We start from the raw sequence: 22,740 nt of genomic DNA, 5'->3' as shown, positions 1-22,740 counted from the left end.
TCAACACTGCACAAAAATCAGGTACGCTTAACTGTCTCCTACACAAACAATCCCTAATCAGGGTTTTTCTTGTTTTTACAGGAGCAACAAGTTTTTGAGAGCTCAAATGGATTTCATATACATCCATATATCTCAAAGTACCATCATACAAATTTTCAGACTTCAATGCACTCAGACGCACCGTCAGCAGCTCAAACAGTCAACAGACGACCCGTTTGACCAAAAAAGTCAACAGACAGTCAAAAATGAAATTTTTTGTCAAAGTCCATATTTTGTCAAAGGATTCATCATTTGATCATTGGATGATCATAATTCATCAAGGAAAGATCAAAAATCAACAAAACCCTAAGATTCAAAATTAGGGTTTTTGCCTGAAAAGTCAACTCAACTTTGACTGATCATAACTCTCTCATCCTTCATCCAAAAAATTCAAACCAAAGCTTGTTTTGAAGGAAATTCAATTATCTTTCAAATGCCATTGATCCCATGGTCATTGGATTCACCATTTGAAAAATATGATCAAAGACATTACAGGTCATTTTCAAAGTCAACAAAAAGACACTTTTTTCAAAAGGACACACAAGGAGCTTCAAAAATCATTTTGATATGAGACCAAAGACATTGGTTAGAGGACTCTTTGAGGTTTCTAAAAAGTGCAAGATCTCCTTCATATGACAAAAATTGAGGGATTTACACCTTGTTGAAGTTGGCTAAATTTTGGGAAAATGCATGAAATCAACATTGCTCAAAAATGTATTTTTTCCAAATGGGGCCAAGTTTTCAGCATTCAAACATCATTTCCATGTTGTTATGGGCCTCCCACGACCAAGACTAAGCCCATATCATTTTTATCCATTTTTTGCATGATTTTATCTTATTTTAAGATTAAAATTAAAAGGAAAATGCATGGATAAATGGTAGCTTACAATCTAAGCATGACTCACCCAAAGAACCATCAATTTTCTGCAGAGGATTGGTGCACAAGGCAAGAGCATTGAATGGAGTCAAGACTTGGTCAAAAATTCAAGGTTTTTAATATTTAAAAACCAAGTTTTCAACAAAGGCAACAAAGATTCTTAGCTTCACTTCCAAGCAGCCTTTGGCCTATAAAAGAAGTGGAATGCTTCAGCAACAAGAAGGGACACGAATTGAGAGCCATTCATAAGCATATATTACTCTTGTAACAACTTGTAAAATTCCAAGAAACTTGAAATTCGAATTTTAAGTTTCAGTCATTTTTAATACAAACTAATCATTCAAACATCATCCCTGAGCTTCACTAAAACTATCTCAATCATTTCCAAGCCTTGAAGCTCACTGAATCGAGCTACACAGGTCATAAGTTGTTCAAACTAAAATCAACTTATATCTCATAACTCACACATATTTAACAAGATGTAGATGCATAATTGTGTTTGGTTTGAAGCTCTGGTCGTTTCTGGAGCTTCAATTGGATTTTAATGGCTGTTTGTAGCATATACCATTTTAGGGTTCTTCAACTCAAATTTAGGGCTTTCTGAAATAGGCAAAATTAGAGGTTCTAAGTAGTACCATTAGGTTCGTATGGATCAGACGAGTTGAATGGTACCATCGCGCCAAATTTCTTTACACGTTTACCCCTATTCGCTATTTTGCAGGTTTGAAGCTCATCAATTACAGCGCTCTTTCATAAAAGCGCTGTAAAAGGCCCTAGCGAGAGGTTGAAGATGATGAGGTGTCCCCACCTCATTGGACAGACAGCGCGCGTACCTTTTTTAAATTTCCTCTGATTCTGTGCTTTGCAGGTGTATTGATCACCACGTGCCTTAACTTCTGGACCATCTGATCTCATTTAATGAAGGATCCAACGCGCCAGATCACTCTTCCCCACCATGCTCCCTCACAAATTACCACACAGGATCAGTATCCTTTTATTTTTTGTTTTATTTTCTATTTTATTTTAATTTCTTTGTTAAATTAATTAAAAATAGTTTTAAAAATCCAAAAAATATACAAAAAATATTTTTAGACTCCTAAAATAATATATTATTTTCTGAAATAAAAATATTTTATTTTTCTTCAAAATTTCAATATTTTGCATAATTAATTAGTATATATTTATATATTTGCTTTTTAATTATTCTAACCAATCAAAAAATCCTAAAAAAAAATTGTTCTTTTTGTTAAATATTGTTTATATATTATAAACTAATTTTGTACATATTTTGAATAATTTTTCTTTTTAAGTTTTAATTATTTGTATAATTATTGGCATAATTATGTTTTAATTAACTTAAATCAATTTCAAATCAATTTCAAGAAACCCAAAAAAATTAGTTTTGTTTTAAAAATTAATTGACAAATTTTTGTACATATTTTTGAACTTATTTCTAGGTTTAAACATATTTTCATCTTTTTTCTTCATTTTAATTTAATTAATTATGCATTAATTATAATTAAAATAAATCATAAAAAATCCAAAAACATGCCTTTTATTTTTCTTGCAATTTAAAATTCCTAGATAAATGTATAGGATGTCAAATTCATGTAAATAGGCTAGTTTACATTTCCTGCACAATCGATGTAATAGCGTAGATTTACTTTCCGCACTTTACATTTCCGCATTTTAATTTCCAGCACATATAAACTGCGTGCATGTCAAAGATAAAATTGAACCGTTAGATCACTAACTTCAAAGATAAAATATCTGAATCCAATCACAATCACACTTGCACCTCTTCAGGTAATCCTTTTTCATTCTTTCAAAATCAAAGTCAAATTCTACAGTTTTGAGTACAAAATCGAACCTTGCTTTTATATCCGATGGAAGGATAGATTTTTAAAGGAAACAGGAAAAAGACCTTATAACTCAGGGTAGACCTCCTAGTTTGCTTGCTCAAATCAAAACAAACAAAAATTCTCATACACTGTTGTTTTTTTTCAAAACAAAAAGACAATACTTTGTATACATCCAAACACGGATTATTACAAAGTTAACGTTCTTTTCAAAATATCTTTCGAAAGATAAACAAACATTTTGTATACATCCACATACGGATCATTACAAAAATTCAAGTTACAAAAGTATTTGGGAACCACATATGAGCAATTTCAAAGCAATCAAAAAATGATCGACCAACAATTGAGCTAAGCAAACTTAAGAGCCCATGGATAACCATGGATACAAAGGGTGCTAACACCTTCCCTTTGTATAACCTACCCCCTTACCCAGAATTTCTTAAAGGTCTTTTTTCTGTGTCTTTTATAAACCTTTCCTTAATTGGATAAAATAAAAGGTCGGTGGCGACTCTGTGATATTTTCAGAAATGCGAAAGCATTAAGCGATAGAAAAGAGTCAGTTCACGTATCTCTACAGATCAGAGGTATGGCCCGGTATTAAAAATCGGAGGTCCACAGCTAGCATCATACCCCATCTTATCAAAAAACCTGCAACTCCAGCGAACTATATACGCTTTGGTTATTAATAACCTACCATTGGAGCATCATACAAATACATACAAGTCATGCATTACATACATTGGTTGATACATTACACCGTAACTTTTTATGTGGTCTTCTTTAAGATAAATCTCACGGTCCTTTCTAGGAGTCTTCTCAAGCAGTCTTATTCAAGACGAATTGTCATCCTTTTCAGGAACCTCTTTAGGTAGTCTTTTTCAAGACATTCTTTTCTAAAAACCTTTCTAGGTAGTCTTCTCTAAGACAATCATCGTCATTTTCTAAGTACCTTTTCAGGTAGTCCTCTTTAGGACATTCCTTTTCTAAATACCTTTTCAGGTAGTCTTCTCTAAGACATTTCTTTCTCCAAGTCCTTTTCAGGAAGTCTTTTTCAAGACATTCCCTTTTCCTAAGTACCTTTTCAGGTAGTCTTCTTCAAGACATCCCTTTTTCTAAAGTTCCTTTTCAGGTAGTCTTCTTCAAGACATTCTTTTTCTAAGTTCCTTTTCAGGTAGTCTTTTTCAAGACGTTCATTTTTCTAAGTACCTTTTGAGGTAGTCTTCTTCAAGACATTCTTCTTCTAAGCACCTTTTCAGGTAGTCTTCTTCGAGACATTCTTGTCCTAAGTACCTTTTCAGGTAGTCTCTTTCAAAAAAACAATTCGTCATCCCTCTCAGGAACCTCTTCAGGTAGTCTTCTTTAAGACATCTTTCAACCTTTTCAGGTAGTCGTCTTTAAAGACATTCTTCATTCCTTGCTAAGAACTTTTTCCGGTGATCTTCCTTAAGACAAATTTCTATCTACTCTAAGAGCCTTTACAGGTGGTCTTCTCTAAGACAAATTGCTACCATTTTGAAAAATCATTTCAGATAGTCTTCTTTAAGACAAACATTCACATCCATTCAAAAGACATTTTCAGGTAATCTTACAGAAAACATTACTTCGTTCCACTCATTACGTCAACCAAACATACGTATATGCATAAGCATACATAAACACTACAAAAGCCTAGTCTCCAACCCTTATGTTGTGATAGGTGTATTTTCCGACCCACGTGTCATGAGTTTCCAACCCTCGTATTGTGAAAGGTGTATTTTCTCCGACCCTCGAGTCGTGAGTCTCCAAACAGGTGAATCTTTTTCATGCAGGTAAGTTTGCTAGAACTATATCAAATGATTACTCTTATGCAGGTACGCTTGTCAGAATCATGGCAGGTAATTCCTTTGGTGCAAGTGAAATTTGTGATAACCCTCGCAAATAATCCAAATGGTGCAGGTGACTTTGCGATAACCCTCGCAAATAATCCTAAGGGTGCAGGTGACTTTGCGATAACCCTCGCAAATAATCCTAATGGTGCAGGCGAACTCGCGATAACCCTCGCGAAGGATCCTAATGGTGCAGGTGAGTTTGCGATAACCCTCGCAAATGATCCTAATGGTGCAAGTGAGTTTGCTATAACCCTAGCAAATAATCTTAATGGTGCAGGTGAGTTTGCGATAACCCTCGCAAATGACCCTATTGGTGCAGGTAAGTTTGCGATAACCCTCGCAAACGATCCTAATGGTGCAGGTAAGTTTGCGATAACCCTCGCAAACGATCCTAATGGTGCAGGTAAGTTTGCGATAACCCTCGCAAATGATCCTATTAAAGCAGGTGAGTTTGCCATAGCCATGGAAAATGATCCTATTAGTGCAGTCCTTTTCAGGAACCTTTCCAGGCAGTCAACTTCAAGACATATTCCATCCTTTCTAGGAGATTTTCCAGGCACACAAGGTTTTTCAAACGATTCCTCAACTGGGTTCATCACGTTAGTCCCTCGGCAGTGATCTTCTCCAAAACATCACCCACAACAAACAAAGGTGTCATCTTTCTTTTCATAGCTACTAACATACTTTAATTAACAGTCATGCATCATTCAACTAACACTCTTCATTCATACATAGTGCATATACATACACTGCTCTCATTTATTTTGAGAAGCTCAGTGCATCATGCATCGCATGCATCATGAACATTGTATAAAATTCAGGTTGCCTTTTTAGGCTATGCTACAATCAGAGCGTCTGGTTCCTTCCAGAAAGTATATGATTCATATGCCAAAAATGGTACTTACCTTGGGTGGCATCTTTAAGCCCATCTCCCGCAGAACTTCTTCCCAACAGATGCAAATTTCGGGGCATTCTCAGTGTCCAATCATCTGTTACCTTTAGACCACGATAGGCAGACGTGCCTATCTGACTCTTCAAGTTAAAGAAGATTGAACAGTGGCAGCTGTCATACCCCAAAATTTGCCTCCCATATTCCATCTACAATGATTCAAAATTCAAGATCCAGTCCCAAAGATTATTCATTCAAAAGTCCAGATGATCCATAGTCAACTGGTTTGACCTAAAAGCCAACCATAATCAGAGCATAGTCAAAGCCTCCCAATTTTGGTCAACATCAAGTGTGTGAAGCATAACCATCATTTGATCAAAGATTGATCATGATTCCATTAATAGAAACTCAGAGATGAACGAATACAAAAAGGTTCAAATTAGGGTTTCTTAGGAGAAAGTCAACCCAACTTTGACTGGGCATAACTTTCACATGGAACCTCAAAAATTCCCCACTCAAAGCCTATGTTGAAGGAAATTGAATCCTCTACAATTTTGTCTCTCACGTGCCAAGGATAGAAATGCTTCATTTGAGAGATATGGTGCAAAGGATTATAGGTCCTCCAAAAAGTCAACAAAAAAACGCCTTTTAGGTCAAAGCTCATAACTCGAGCATGGAAACTTCAAGGGAGATGAAACAAAAGAGAGTGTTTAGAGGACTCTTCGAGCTTTCTAAAGATTCCAAGAATACTTTCATATGTCAAAAATTGAGCAAGATACAAGTCGTACAAGTTAGACGATTTTGAGAAGATGCATAAAAAATCCAAGTGAAGAGTTTGATATTTTTTTGTGATGGGCCTTAATGTTTGTTTTGACCATGTGATATTAAGTCCAAAAGAGGCCCAATGATCAATATATATTATTATTATGATATTTATTTATTTATATTTGATTTTATAATTTAAAATTCAAATGAGATCAAATAAAAATCATAAAATAATTATATGATTGATACACCAAATTTGTCCCTTGATTTAATCCAATCCAATGGCTGAGATTAGAAAGAAAATTGGCACAAAAATAGAATTGGCCAAATATAGTAAGAGTTCATGCCAAAATCAATCAAATATTTTTCAATTAAATGAGTATATATTTCTTCAAAAGTTCACAACCCTAATGAGCCATATATATTCTAAAAAACACTCACTAAGAGAGGGAGAGACGAAAAAGAGAGAAGGAGGCAAGCACAATAGGGTTTCACGTAAAAAAAATATATTCAAGGAGGAGAGGAATTGGGGCAGACACCTACAGCTCGTTTGAATCAATCTTGGCCATTTGATCATCTTTTTGAAGGCCCCAGGAGTTGATCCCAATGGTCACCCGCGTCTAAAACCACCCGAGTCCCCATGGTTCGCCCTTGCCAAAGGTAAGTGATCTCAAACTTCAAATCACTCAATTCGCACGTTGCAGATCTGTTTTATGCGCAGGGTCACGTTCATGGAGGTATATGAGGCACTTTGGACGCATCACATGTGAGTTTAAAGGCATGGGCCGCTACTTGCCATTGTTAGGGAAAAGAACACTTTCGTTTTCGTATTCATATTTCCGGACAGTTTCAGTCGAAAATAATACCACCGTTGAATCCGTAGCGTCACTATTAGTCAATCTGGGCTAGCTTCTGTTTCGTTCTTGTTCGTTTTGTGAGTTTTGATTTGTAGGTTATTTAGCCACAATAATATTGTAGCAAAGTTGCAGCAATTTCCTAGCAGATCTGGGTTGCTAATTGGAGAAGATGAAGACCAGCAATGAGGATTTCCAAGAAAACACATGGAGAGGCGTGACTAGGCCGTCAACGAGTCAACTGTCCCTTCCCCTTCCTCATTCGTTGTTCAGCGCGTGTGGGCCCAGCTGGTCTAAGTTGTCCACTTAGAGATCTTTTAATTATTTCTTTAGTGATTCGTATTTACCTAACAACAAATATCTGCAGCATGGATGGTAACATTGAAGCGCTCGTGAGTCTTGGGATGGGGGTTCGACTCCCACCAAAGACAATTCTTTTTCTTATGTTGCAGGATATATCTTGACACAAGATCCAGTGCACCTCACACAAGGGTGCACACGGTACTCTCAGTTAGCAGCCACATGATCTTTCTACAATCCAGATCTAACGTCCAAAAGGCTGCACCTCTACCATACACCTTCCAAAGCAGCCACACAGGATTACTTCAAGGTTTCTTTATAGATTTTTTATTTTATTCTAATTATTTAAATTAAGTTAATCGTATTTAGTTAGTTAATTTATTTTAATTAAGATTAAGGTATAAAGTTAGTATTAGGCTAATGATTGAGGTAGGATTATAATATTTCCCGATTATCCGAGTATCCCGATTAATTAATTTAATTTTAATTATAAATCACAACAAACCCTATAAAAGTTACCCACATATTAGGGTTCGCCCAATCCCATTTGGCTACGTGGCCAAAAATACTAGGATTCAATTTATTATTCGTTTCGACTAAATTTATTGGTCGCGATGGTTAATAATCGATTAATTTAATTAATCAAATCCTATAAATTAAAATACACATTATTTTGCTAAATGGTTTTAACCATCTTATTGGTTATGATGATTAGCATATTTCCCCTTATCAATTCGTTATTATTTGTAATCGAAACTATCGGTTATGAGGGGTAACGATAAATTAATAAATTAATAATTAAAATACATCAATTTGCTAAAAGTGATAATCGAATCAATCGATTAGAATTGCCAACAATCCTTTACTAATCTGTTAACTATGGTGATCGAATCTATTGATCATTGCGGTTAATGGTAACAAATTAAAATCAGGGTTGTACGCCCAAACATCTAAAACACACTAAACCACGTAACTACAGATTTTCATCTTTTCAATACTACGATGTTCATAACTACGATAAGGTAATTCAAAATACCTTCGAACTTCGCATTTCAAAACAATTTCAAATCAACTTCAAACCATTCAAATTCAATTCTAAATGGCGTACAACCCTCCCCGAACTACGTTGACTCTGATTCTCCATAAGGAGATACGTAGGCACTTGGATAACCAAGGCGAGTCCCCTTCCTCAAAAATCTCAATTTTCCCCCTGTACAATTCTTTAGCTATAAACCTTTATCTTTGGATGTTAGCCTTTAGGAAAGGGTTTTGGGTGCCTAACACCTTCCCTTAACCCGAATATAGTATCTTACCCTAAATCTCTTAATCATTAAAGGTTTCCTATTCGCCTTGGTAGAATAGGTGGCGACTCTAAAGCTAAATTTTTAGGCAGGTTGCTACATCGGTGAATCAGAAATCAATCCTTGCACGACACGAGTTGTAGAAAGCTTCCTCTGGGTGTCAATGTCATAACCCAAAATTTGCCCACACTTTTCAAAAATTCAAAACTATTTCAAAAATTGGATTTTATAAAATCTCGGGTTCATTTACATTGACATATTGAATTTTATAAATATTCGATTTAAAGTCTATTTTAAAATATAGTAGTTTATTCTTAAAATGCTTATATTTTAGTAACTAGAATATGCTGGCCGATGCTTCATATGCTTTCAATTGGTCATTTATTTCAAATAAATAACATAGCTTAGTTAGTTAGGAAGTAAGGCTTGCAAACAAAAGGTCACGGGTTTAATCCCTGCTTGGTGCACTTCCATGTTTTTAAACTATTTTTTATCTTTTTTTGCACCAGGACGCAACTGGACAAAAGTACGTCCAGGTTCTTAATCTTGGTCATCAAGAAAGGTCCATGAGTCTCTGGGTCGGATTTTTTCCTTTTTAGGATTATTTTGACCTAAATTCCAGCCTATATAAAGGGCACTTCCCACCTTCTTTTTTCATCAACAATTATCTAACAATTTTACAATTTCTCACAATTTCCACTCACACGACTGTCAATAGTTTTTCAACCTTTTTTCACACTGTTTTTCAAAACACATTTTTTCAATTCTTATTATTTTGGCCAATTATTTTCATATGAGGCCTGAATTTTTATTTTCAACCCGTCTAAACCATATGATGATGATGTATCTGATGGTCTATTTTCTTCAATAGTTTGTACATAGTTTTCACAGTACGTTTACAAATTCTTACCCTTACTTTTCTAACCAACTTTTTCTAACCAACTTACAGGTACATCACGACCACAGTTAACAACAACTTTTTTTTATTTCAAATGTTATCTTCATCTTTTTTTTCTTCTTCAAATTTTAATTAGTTTTCAACCAAATAATGATTTACTGATAGTTTTTTTTAACTAACGGTTTCATATGTTTTAAATAACCTAGTAAATTTTTTTTAGAAACATTAACACCTTTCTTTTTTCCTATCATGATAATTGGTTTGTTATTTCTAATAATCTGCAGGTGTAATCATACAAGCCATATCATCTCTAATTTCACTTTCAAACCTTTCATCAATACAATTACAACACTGACAATAACTGTGAAAAAAAACAAAATCAACCATATTTATTCAATAATCCATTCTACATAATGACACAACAATAACAGCATGAAAGTTTTGCATCATACTCATCGATAATTAATTGCTTCCTTTCTTTTTTTTTTTCCAGAAGAGACTAAAGTGCAAGAGCCATCACCAGCAGACAACTTTCTCAGCCGCTGCGCAACACCTTCCTCGGTCGCGAGGTCCCATTAACACCGCCACACCCTTCACGCCGTGACTGAGACCACCATCGACCAACATCAAATCTCCAAACAACATCGTCTCAACAAACTTGCAGTGCCCTCATCCAAATTCGTCCAACAATATCAGCACCATCGCGACATCATCAACACAAACTTCATTCATCTGCTTCGTTCAGATCGCGACGAGACTTGCTGAAACGATTTCAACTTTAAAACATGGGCGTAGAAATTTTCCTTGGTAACCTCCGAGACGGTAATCTCCCATTTTCCTCTCACGTTATCTTAGAAATGTTACAATCCCTGCCTCGTTGCCGAATTGCATTTGAATACCTTTAATTGTTGTTGCGGCTTGATATTTTTTTTTTGAAACAGCCAAAAGATGAATTAAAAACAGCACAAGAAGTGCATAAAAGTCTGATACAAACAGCAACTGAAACAAGTGCAGGCTAACTAAGTAACTAATGTACAACATAACTCTCCAAAACCACCACCAAGCCTAAAATAAAAATGAACTGCTAGAGACAACTCCTAAACAAAACTAATATGCAAAACTAAACTATCAATCCTAACATTTCCATTCTGTTAAAATAGCAGCACCAACATACAAATTACTCCCAAACAGCTGCCAAAAATTACCGTAAACATATACTCCAGCATAGTATCCCGCCGCATATACTTCTCAAACATAAACATAAATTATTGTACCAAATATCAGCCTAACAAAGCTAAAAAATGCAGGCCCATGATAATCAAAGACAACCACTGCGCGTTGCTTATGTCATTGCTACAACCACCTTCCAAATGAAAAACCACACTGCAGGCCAGCACCACTAACAGAATAGACACACCTTGGATAAATTCCCAATAGAGACACCGCACCACAGGAGTACATACAATATAAGACATTTGCGAATGCGCAAAGAATCCAACAACCAAAGAGCTCGGTGCACTTGACCCGACATAACATATAATCAGTTCGCCGTTAGATCGAGACATGCCTTAGGATTTAGACACCACATTACAAAATCATCCTTGATCAACTTTGATTTTATCTTCAGCAATTTCCACGAGTAAACTTTTGCTTCCTCTATCACCTTTATAATCTGAATTTCTTCATTTCGGAAGATTTTATGGTTCCTGGCTTTCCATATGCACCAAATACATGCACACCACAACACAAGAAGTTTTAGGGACGTTGCTTTTCCTCCACCAAACAGATTTTCAAACTGGCTCATATGCTGCCAGCCCTCATTATGCATAGCTGATGATACGCCTAGCCAGTTGCAAATGCTACTCCAGGCACCTACAAAACACTTACATTCGAAAAACATATGAGATACCGACTCGTCACACCCACACCCTCCAACGCAACTATCCTGACCCTGCAACCCTATGCCCCTTTTGACTAAATTGTCTACTGTTGCAATTCTGTTCTGAACCAGCCTCCATACCAAGCAAGATACTTTTGATGGAATCGCTCTGTTCCAAATTTTTTCCCATGGATTCCAAAATTCGACAGCTCCAGTAGGCAATATACTCTTGTACACCTCTTTCACAGAATATTCATTTGCATCTTCCAACCTTCCTAAGTCCAAAGAACATAAATCCTTCCACCAACTTGAGCTTCCTCTAGTCCCCGGGCTGAGAGCCTCCGCGTTCGATCCGTATCTGTTTACTAACGCCGAGAACCAAATACCCTTTTTTTCTATTCTAATTTTCCATTTCCATTTTCCCAATAAAGCTGAATTGAAAAGCCCTACCCTTCTAATTCCCAACCCCCCGTCGTCGATTGGCCTACAAACCTTATCCCACTTGACCCAATTGATCTTCCTCTCTACCTCGCAACCCCCCCATAAAAATTGTTTAAAGATAGATTCTAGTTTAAGAATTATACCTGTCGGAGCCTTGAAGAAGGAGAGAAAGTAAACTGGGATCGCATAAAGGACTAATTTCAGGATTAGAATTCGACCACCAACGGACAGATGTTTATTCTTCCAACCAGACAACCTTGATTTCACTGTATTTATCACATGGGACCACGTTTCCATCCGCTTTGGATTTGCACCAATTGGTAAACCAAGGTACGAGATAGGGAGAGAACTGATACCGCAGTTTAATACATTTGCAGCCTCCAATAACCAATTTTGAGACACGTTAACCCCCACGAGCGAACTCTTGTGGAAATTGACTTTTAGTCCAGACATTGACTCGAACAAAAGACTTACCCCCTTGATGCACCGAATATTTGACCACGATTTCTCACATATAATCAATGTATAATTGTTGGTTTTGTTCTTCTATGAAATTTGATCTGAGGCATGAAGTAGAACACGAGCAGAGAGAGATAAAAAGCTGAGCGAAACAGAGGATAAAGAAAATGTGAGGTTGAGATGAAAAAGTCGTGAAAATAAAAAACACAGTGAGAGAGAACCGTGTGATGGGGGAGGCGGATCCCTCTTTAGATTTTAGGGTTTTTTTGGTTGTCTTGAATTTTAATTTGGGCTCAAGGCTTAAAGCCCATTCTGATCACTCTTTACCACCACCCTACAATTTATACACTTCCCTTTCATGAGCCTTTTCCATTTTATTTGGGTTCACTGTTTAAAGCCCGGCGACTTACCTCTATGCACCCCAATTTATTTTCTTCTGACCCAGTTTTGTGGTTGCATTTTTATTTGTTTTACTAATTATTTACTACTTTCATTTTTATTTCTTTAATAATTTCAAAAACACAAAAAATATTAATTTGTTAGCTTTTATATAGAAAAATTACAAAAAATATTTGGTTCTATTAAATTTTAGTTTTCATGTTATAAATAAAAAATATTTTAGATTAGTTTAATTTTCTTGTTATCCTAAAAGGGATGTTAGTAATTAGAGTTTTATTTCCTATCATAAAAAATACCAAAAATATGTTGTTTATTTTTATTTTCATTTTTCCTTTTAATATTCTTATTTCTATATTTTCTTTAGTTAATCTTGATTAATATTCGTTAATTATTTTTCATTTATTCATGCATTATTATACATGTATATGTACTAACATTTCTTGTGTGTGTGAGGTACTATCTTGGAGCAATCTACTTTCTTATGGACATTCACCATTTGTTTTAATCTTTGTGTGTATTTATTTCCGTTTTGAATTTTCATTTTGGATTTATAATAGTTAATTAGGACTTTTACTTTCTCACACATTTACTTTCTGCACATCTCCGATTTTATTTTATTGTAACCCCCTCCCCGAAGCCCTGTAATAATTAGGATTTTACGTTTCCGCTTTTATTTTCCTACAATACTTATTTGCGTGTGATAGTAAATTAGGGTGTGAAAAGACATAAATCGCAATCGTAGATAACCTAATACAAGATAAAATACTCGAATTTAACACACTCGCACTCACTCACCTCTAGGGTACGCCCTTCTTGGTTGCCTTACGAATAAAGGTCGTGTCCCTCGAATATGGAGGTACCCATTAGCAAAAGTCCCAACGATTAAAAATCATCGCAAAGATCATAAGTCCCTCGATGACCCTCGATGTTGCCTACGAATATATGATCTAGTCCCTCGAATGGTTTCCTACGAAACAATGATTGTCCCTTCGAATTTGCTAAAAGTACCTCTACATGTTGCCTTCAACGACCTCCGATGATCCTTTGATTGTCCCGTACATCCAATCAATGGGACTACCTACCCCAAATGGTAAGGATAACCCCATCTCCCTTAGAAGAGTAAAAAGCATGGGAAAAGACTAACTTAAGGTAATGTTCTTAATATGCTTAGCTCAATTAAAAAAAATTTCGCACCTTTCTTTTCAAAGACTAAGACTACGCTTTTAAGCTAAAGTCCTTACACTTCTTTTCAAAACAAACAAACAAACATGAGCTAAGAAAATTAAGAGCCCGTAGATAACTACGGATGAAAAGGGTGCTTACACCTTCCCTTTTCATAATCTACCCCCCGAGCCCGTTTTTCTTAAAAGGTCTTTTTCTGTTCTTTTTTCCCTTATGAGTTATTAGATAAAATAAAAGTCGGTGGCGACTCATGCTCACTGCAACATTGCTTGCGAAATGATAAAAGTCAATTCTTCCACCGTATTATAGTCAGGTTGGATAGAAAAAACCTGAATAGAGCCTGTCTGAAGGGAGTTAAAAGCTCTACATTGTAAAAATATGAGTCACTTCTCTATTCTGATAGTTGGAAGTATTCTAACGATCAAATTCTTCTAGGTCGACGACAGAGGGGTTTGGGACAAATCCAATTATTTCAGCAATGGTTTCTTCTGTTATGACAAAAGAAATTCTGTGAATGTTGGTTGTGATACTCAGGTTGTCGTTACTGATGGATGCATTTACCCAGAAGGTTTTTACAAGATTTATGAAGATTGGTCCGTTGAGAAGGATGGTGTCATACACCAAAATTTTCCCATCACATTTTTATACTCAAGCTCATCCAAGTATCAACAGCTAAGTGGATGCACACTCTCCTAAACAAACAACCCACAACTAGGTTTTTTTCTTCTCTTCAAGAGAAATCAAGTTCTGACAATTCAAGTGAACCTCTAAACTCTCATATACCTTAAAGGATCCTCATTCCAATTTTCAAGCTCTGATTCAAAAGGTTGCTCACCCAATGGCTGAAACGATCAATAATCGACTAGTTGACCTAAAAGTCAAACTATGGACAAACCACAGTCAAAATTTCCGACTTTTGGTCAAAATCCTCATTATGAAGTATATTTCACTATTTGATCAAGTATTTATCATGGTTCATCAAGAAAATATCGGAAATCAATAAAACCTAAGTTTCTAAATTAGGGTTTTTAAGGAGAAAGTAATTCCAACTTTGACCAGCCATAACTTTCACATGGAACATCATAAATTTCCCATCCAAAACTCATTTTGAAGGAAATTGAATTCTATACAACTTTGTCTCTCACATGCCAAGGCTAAAAGTGTTTCATTTAAGAAATATAAGCTAATACATTACAGGTCCTTCTAGAAGATCGCGAAAAAGCAGTTTTTTGTCAGGAAGAATATCATCAAGATAAAATGTCCAACTGAAAAATATGTTTCAAAGCGGCTTGTAGAGGACATCTTGAGGTTTCTAAAAAGTCCTAGAACTCTTTCATATCTTTAAAATTGAGGGAGATATGCATTGTCAAAGTTGGACGATTTTGGGTGATGTGCATGAAACAAATATGGGCCAAATTGGATTTTCTTGCAAATAGGACTAATTTTTTATGACCCAAACTTGATTATAAGCTTATCCACGATCCAAAAGCATTTTCCTTTATTTTTATTATTATTATTATTTAATTTATATTGGAATTTAATTACTTAAAATTCAATCTAAATTAAATAAATAGTAAAAATAGTGAAAGATTGGTTTTGATTTATTTTTTATAAAAAATTTCATTCCATAATAAGTCTAAATCATGTCAATTTCGTGACAAAGATAATTTGAGAGAGATTGGATTCAATTTGGCCAATTTTAGAAATATTTCAATCAAATTTTCGTTTTATCAAATAGCAAGATTCAATGGGATTCTCTCCAAGTTTGTTGCCCTAATTCAGTCCTATATATATGTACAAAAGTTTCAGAGACAAGGGGACGAAAAAAGAAAAGGAAAATAGGAGAAGAAGACTAGGGTTCCAAGTTCATAAACTTCTCCAAATTAGGGCATACGAAAATTGTTGTTCCAATCCAATTCAAGAGCCAACAAACGTCCCATTCATCTTGGAGAAGGCTATAAGACTGGTCCAGGTAGTTCTTGCACTTTGATCACATCTGAAATACACATGCTACAATCACCATATTCATGTAATTTTTTTCCTTTTCGTATTCCACGTTTTAATCGGTTTAAATGCTTAATAACCATATATTTGAGATTGTGGTGATGTTTAGAACCAGTCAGAGTCGTTGTTCATGAGGTTTGAGTTTACAACAACATGATGCCATGGCTAGGGAAAATGCTTTGAATCTTCTCTTTTTCCCTATTCCAGGGTGTTTCGATCCAAATAAAGGCCACCATCGTGCTCGTAGCATCTCGTTTGAGTGATTTGGGCAATTTAATATATCGTTTAACGGTGCTTTCAAGTTTTGTAGAATCTGCAGGTCCTGCTAGGAAAACTTGGCATCTAAAGTCGTAGTAAAAGCGAGACTAAATCGTAGCTAAATCTATAAGCTTTTTCATTAGGGAAGAAGACATACGTGGAGCATCTCAGTTAGCTAGTCAGCGAGTCAAAATTCACCCCCAGTTTTGATTGGTCGTGCGCATCATGGAGGGCCCCGTGCGTAACGTTTGTTTGACTAATGAGTTGATTTTCTTTTTATTTTATATATAATGTTCGCTCCGTGTTATTTACGCCAAATACAAATGGTTGGATTGGCTGGAGAATGTTTCTGTTACCATATGGTTGTGGGTTCGATCCCCCCACTCCATCATAGTTTTTAATAAATTGCAAAGTTTCTTGATCCAGTGCATGGTGTCCATATTACCTCATCGTGCAGCCTCATTCTCTACAATAAGATCTCCAGCAAGCCATATCTAACGCCCCAGAATGCTCCTCACGATGGACCCTGAATGGACAGCCATATCTGATCCCAACTAAGTTTTTTCTAATTTTTTTATATTATTTCTATTGCATAAGTTCTTTTTAGTTATTTATTTAATCCCTTTTTTAGTTTATTATTTACTCAAATTCTTTTTAGTAGTAGTAAATTTTCTTATATAATTATAGAAAATGTTTTTATATTATTTTGTCAAAAACTCGATTTTTCTTATAACATTAAAAATAATCGTTTTTTGGCTAATAATTATTTTAGGGTAATTAAATTTATTTTATGTTTTAAACCCTGATTTTGCCATGATAACTAATCACTGTTATTAACTGTTATGCCCTAAATCGGGATTTACAAATATCATGCCTACACTGAATTTTGCCCTTTTTCTTTGTGCAGCTTTTCAGGATTATCCTCAAGGTTCTCCGACTACGCGTCGTCAAATCAAAAGCTAAGTTCTATTTCTTTTCTTCTTTAAATATTATTTTAATTTTATTTTGTATTTGCCTAAAATAGGATTGCCTCGAACATTCAATGAATCCCTCCTACACTAACCCCTATTATTGTCCATTTAGTTCTCAGATGATCAGAGTCAGCCGAAGATTCAAGGAAGATCAAGTCATTCAAGAATTTTTAAGCTAAATATTGTGCCCTATTATTTCCTGTCTTTTAATTTTCCCCGTCCCCGCAGGTGTTTATTGTAATAGCGTAGGATTTTTATTTTCCTGCCTTTAATTTATGCAATTTTAAACTGCATGGTTAATAATCCTAGGAAGTGCAAGCCTTGAACAAAATTAGGATAACTAATTACAAGATAAATAATCGAACTTAATCACATGATTTTTGCACCCACACACCTTTAGGGTAATTCCTCTTGTTGCATGTTGCCTTATTAATTGGTTGCCTTAATTTTGTTGCAAAAAAATAGTCAAGTCCCTCGATTCCGAGGATACCTAAAGCAATGTTTCCTTCAAAGTTATTGAAACTCCCTCGAGGTAGCCTTATAAAAAATGATTGTCCCAATTGCTAAGGTATCCTCGCATGTTGCCTTAAATGACTATTATATCCTTCCCTTAGACTACCCGCCCTCCTTATGGAAGGGGAAGTCTTGTAGCAAATGATTATTCTCGATGACCCTTAAACATCCAATTGAAATTATGGTATGGATAGACCCTTTCGCCTGAAAAGCTAAAAGAACGATTTTTCAAACTTAGGGTAATTGCTTTTTAATTGCTTGCTCTATTTCAAATGCAAATTCAAAATCTTTTCCCACTTCTTTTAAAAGAATATTTTCAAAAAGACTACGCTTATTTACAAGCTAAAGTACTTATTCAAAATTTCTATTCACACCCTACTTTTCAAAAAATTCAAACAAAGTGAGCTAATCAGTTAAGAGCCCATGGATAACCATGGATGCAAAGGGTGCCTTACACCTTCCCATTGTATAACCCATCCCCCGAACTCAAAATCTTTTTAAAAGGTATTTTCCTGTTCTTTTAGCCTTTCCAATTGGATAAAATAAAAGTCGGTGGCGACTCTTGCTATCCGCAATATTTTTAATAAAGTCAGTTCATCGTATCACAAATGGCATATTTGTAACATCTTTGAGCAACCACTAACTCTTCCAGATGCTGGTTTATCTCAACAAGCCCTATGAACTTTTCTTTGAGAATGGTGAGACATGGTTGGACATCCATTAGAGAGAAAAGATGCGGTTGTGATGGCTCATGAATTTAGTTTAAGGAAAAGAGTTTGTTTCGAGGGGAAATGTATGGAGGTGTTAAGGAAAGAATGACTTAAGGGGGTATAAATAACTTTAAGGAATGTTTTGAAAAAGAAAGTTTTGAGTTAATTTAATCATTATTCGTATTTATTGATACTGACAGTTGGGAGGAGATTGCGTGATACGAAGAGATTTGGAACAGACTCTTAGATTTTTAGACTTAGTAGCTTGACGACATGCTTCTTTTCAGAAGGTTTATGACATGTGTTCATTAATCACATGTTTTTGTAGATAACCTCCTGTTGCAGAATGACCTCAGAGTGACATCTTAGTTTTTATTTGAACTTCGGGTCCATTATTTTCTTGGCTCAGTTGATTCATATTTTACACATAGTCCAGTAAGGTTAATTCTTAAGAGATTAGAAAGGTCAGAGAGTTTAACAAATTATTCAAACTAAGCAAGATAGGTAAACAACTTAAAAAAATAATGATTTAACTAGACTAAAGGAAATGCACAAAGGAAGAAAACATAGAATCACAATACTCTCTAGCCTCTAAAAATATCCCCCGAAGACCTTAAAAGCATATTCTCAGGACAGTTCTCTAATCCATCTTTGGAAATTCTTGTTTTAATAAGATCCAAGATTTCTTCCTTAAGGAATATTTATGACAGAATCCTTCCGTAGGGAATGTAGGACTTAAGACAATTTCTGGATTCAGAGATGGAGTTCCAGAGATGAGAGAACAGGGTTTATGGTAGATTTATGCGTAGATCATTCATCAGAAGATAAATGAACGTATGATCACCATATATTAGAATATCTTAATTTTCCCTTCTGGGAAGGAAATTTGTCAAAACAAGCTTAAACCAAGTCCTAGGAATGGTCAGAAGATCATTTGGATTAGTTGGCTTATATTATGTTGATCCATTATGAAGGAGTTGCAGCATATCAGGTGTTATGAACTCGGTCTTATGAGAGTTAATGGTTATACCCATGTTTTCACATCCCGTTGCAGAGACAAAAGAGAAACAATTAATGGAGATTGGAATATCAAAGATGAAGGATTTGATGGAGTTATCTTCGGGGTTGAGAGATGCATGTTTCCAAAATTATTTAACTAGATTGTCATAGATAGGTTTGTTCAGAATCGAGAGATATCTTAACCATCCTTGAATGTTGACAACTCTTGTGAGACTATATGCAAAAGGTGTTTCAACAGTTGAGACTTCAATTTGGTTTTCTGAGATAAATTCAAGAAGCTTTTGGTTTCCTAGATAGGTTAGTGGAGGCATACTTAGGAGGGAGTGATTTTCTAAGATAACTTCAACTTCATCTATGTAGGAACTTATATCACAAAAGGAATTGAGTTATTAAATGTGAGAAAGATGAGTTAATGAGGCGGTTAAGCTATGTTATCGAGGGAAGATGGGAGATTGTGAGCATGCAATGTCGCACGCTCGCGAAAAATGAACAGAGTCGCCACCAATATATTTATCCCATAAGGGAAAGGAATATCAGACAACCTGGCAAAGGAAGGAACAGGGTCTCGCGACCAGAGAATCAAGGTACGGGAGTCGGTTACGCAAGGGGAAGGTATTAGCACCCCTCGCGCCCATCGTACTCGATGGTATCCACCTATGTTTGTTTCTATCTAAAGGGTGTATAACTATGCCTATGTCTAAATGCGAAATGAATGCAAAATGTAGGGAAAAGAAAGGATTGTACTCGCACGGGCCCTACCCCGCTGCCTACGTATCCTTTTCAGGAATCAGAGTTACCGTAGCTCGGCTCACGATTTTCTATTTGTTTTCGTGTTTTTTAGTTGGGCGGCGTTAACGCTCACGCTCTTGCACAAGGGGACAGCCTAGGATGCAATAGAGCGGAGATAACTTGCCCTTAGAAAGGAGAAAAAGAGATTGGTTTGTATCTTTTAAGGGTAATTCCACGATGACGAGAACCCACTACAAGGTCTCGCATCACTTCCTCACTTTTGTTTTAAGTCTGAACATTTATTAGGTTTTTTTGAAGTGTTTTTGGTTGGTGTTTTTTATGGGGATTTTAATTTGTGACTTAGATCATACCAAAAAGAGTTTTTTTTGTTTGTTTTTGAATATTTAGAGAACGCACATCGAGGCCTACGCCACAATCGTTTCTCTAAATAACGGTTAAGAAATACATCGAGGCTTCACACCTCAATCATTTCTTCTCCGCTAAGTAAAAGAGATACAAAAAGTGTTTTTTATGAATATTTAGAGAACGCACATCGAGGCCTACGCCACAATCGTTTCTCTAAATAACGGTTAAGAAATACACCGAGGCTTCACACCTCAATCATTTCTTCTCCGCTAAGTAGGAAAGAACATACATCGAGGCCTACGCCTCAATCATTTCTTTCCTACCATGAAATAAAGCAACGGTATGATCTTCATCGATTTTTATTAAGTATTTTAAAGGTGGAAAAGAAAAAGAATGAAAGAAGGGAACTATCTCTAAATTCTGGTCTAAGTTGTCTATACAAGGGGACTAAAATGATAAACTATACAATTATTAACAAAAACTATACATGGAATAGGTAAAGGAAAATCAATATGCGACAAATAAAATTGAGAATTATGGCAAACAAATGATACTCACAAGCACACATACATCCATTAATTCTATACAAAAAATCGGGACTAAAAATTAAATCCTAAGTCTATTAGAGAATTACTTACGAAGAAGTGTCAATCAACGGAAATTCAAATATTGTGAAGAAAAAAGATCTGTTAAAAGGATTAAAACAATTAAGGAAAAAAACAACAAAAATCAAGTCAATTATTCACAATATCTCAACTATCTACTCATTGATTTTATGCATCTTTTATGATTTTAAAAAGGGGATTATGAACTAAAAATAGGAGCAAAACAAAGATTAAAAGTGAAAATCTAAGCTACACTGCAGGGGGTGGGTTAGCAGAATTTGTATGAACTAAAATTGGTTACAAGCACAAACATGGCTTAAATAGGGGTGTGTCAATAGCAGGTTGCGTACAGGCCCATTCTAGCGCCAGGTGGTGTATAAGCAGTGAGGGAGTGCAATTCGGAAACACAGGGCAAAGCCCAAAGCGTGAAGCCCAGCGTTCTTGTTCACTTCATTTCATTTATTATTATGTTATCATTGTATGTGAAAATGCAGGGTAACATGATATCAATAGGGCATAGCTATAGTTAAGTCACAAAATGCCAAAATAGACTCCCCAACCAGTAACAACGTCACACGTCATAAGCCAATTATTGAAGTAAAACGAAATAGCCAAAAGATTGGGGAGGACAACCAATCCTCACGCGCCACGGTAGCAAGCGGAATAACACACACCAAAAGTGTCAGGCGCCGGACCACCGCGTAGGTCATCTTCTCCGGCGGCCTCACCGCGCCGGAGTACAGCAAAACGCCCAGAAATGAACCACTCCGACACCATCCGACTCAGTTTTTCGCACTGAGCACGGATCTGCACTTAGTTTCATCCGATTCTCTTCCTAATGTTCAAACCGAATAACTTTGTAAAACCCTAACACCTAACATATCCATGGAAATCAACGGTATTCATATCAATCAATCACTTATCACGCGCAGAACATGTATAAGACCTCAAAACACAGCGAAACACCAAGCGATTCTATATATTCTGAGGAACTTAAATCTTGAGAAGTGCGCACTTACAGTCGTCATTATGGACGTATGGACTAACACAAAAAGTTAACCAGATGCATATATCACACTACACATTGCTAACATGCTATGAAGTTCAGAACTACTTACTTGTAAAGCCTAAGAGTGAAAGCGATAGAGAACTCTTTGGATTCGAACTCTCGACGACGGTGATGCTTGTTCTTGTTGTGAACTCCCAGCAGCGAGCTTTCAACAGAGGAATGAACTCACGTTGGCTTGAAATTGATGAATCTTGCAGCTGTGGTGAAGATGACGATCGGCCTTGCTTTGGCTATGGAGATTAGGTGACGGAGGAGCGAACTCGAAGCTCAAGCTTTCATGGAAGATTCAGAGTTTGTTATGGTGTTGTAACAAACTTCTAACAGAAAAAAGAGGGAGAGAGAGAGAGAGGACGGTGGAGAGAGAAAGGAATGAGCGGGGAGTGAGAAAATGAGTGGAGGGAGAGTGATAAGAGGTTTTGAGGAAAGATGGGAGAATGAGAGAGTCGTCACCGTATGAATGAAGGTGTGAACCTGTTTTTATA

General features: G+C 35.9%; 1 protein-coding gene across 1 annotated transcript; it reads right to left on the bottom strand.

Moving 5' to 3' along the window:
• Positions 1–10,697: 10,697 nt before the first annotated feature.
• On the bottom strand, positions 10,698–12,684 carry LOC131623225 (uncharacterized). The gene is made up of 2 exons (XM_058894222.1): positions 12,117–12,684; positions 10,698–11,525 (listed from the first exon to the last, which is right to left on the bottom strand). Exons 1-2 carry the CDS (start codon positions 12,424–12,426, stop codon positions 11,194–11,196), a joined length of 642 nt encoding a protein of 213 aa, XP_058750205.1. The 5' UTR covers positions 12,427–12,684; the 3' UTR covers positions 10,698–11,193.
• Positions 12,685–22,740: the final 10,056 nt, after the last annotated feature.

The sequence above is a fragment of the Vicia villosa genome, unplaced genomic scaffold, assembly GCF_029867415.1.
Source record: "Vicia villosa cultivar HV-30 ecotype Madison, WI unplaced genomic scaffold, Vvil1.0 ctg.000058F_1_1, whole genome shotgun sequence".
In the NCBI taxonomy this organism is placed as follows: domain Eukaryota; kingdom Viridiplantae; phylum Streptophyta; class Magnoliopsida; order Fabales; family Fabaceae; genus Vicia; species Vicia villosa.
Note: the sequence above shows the minus strand (reverse complement) of the source record. Positions and strands in the feature narration are given on the sequence as shown.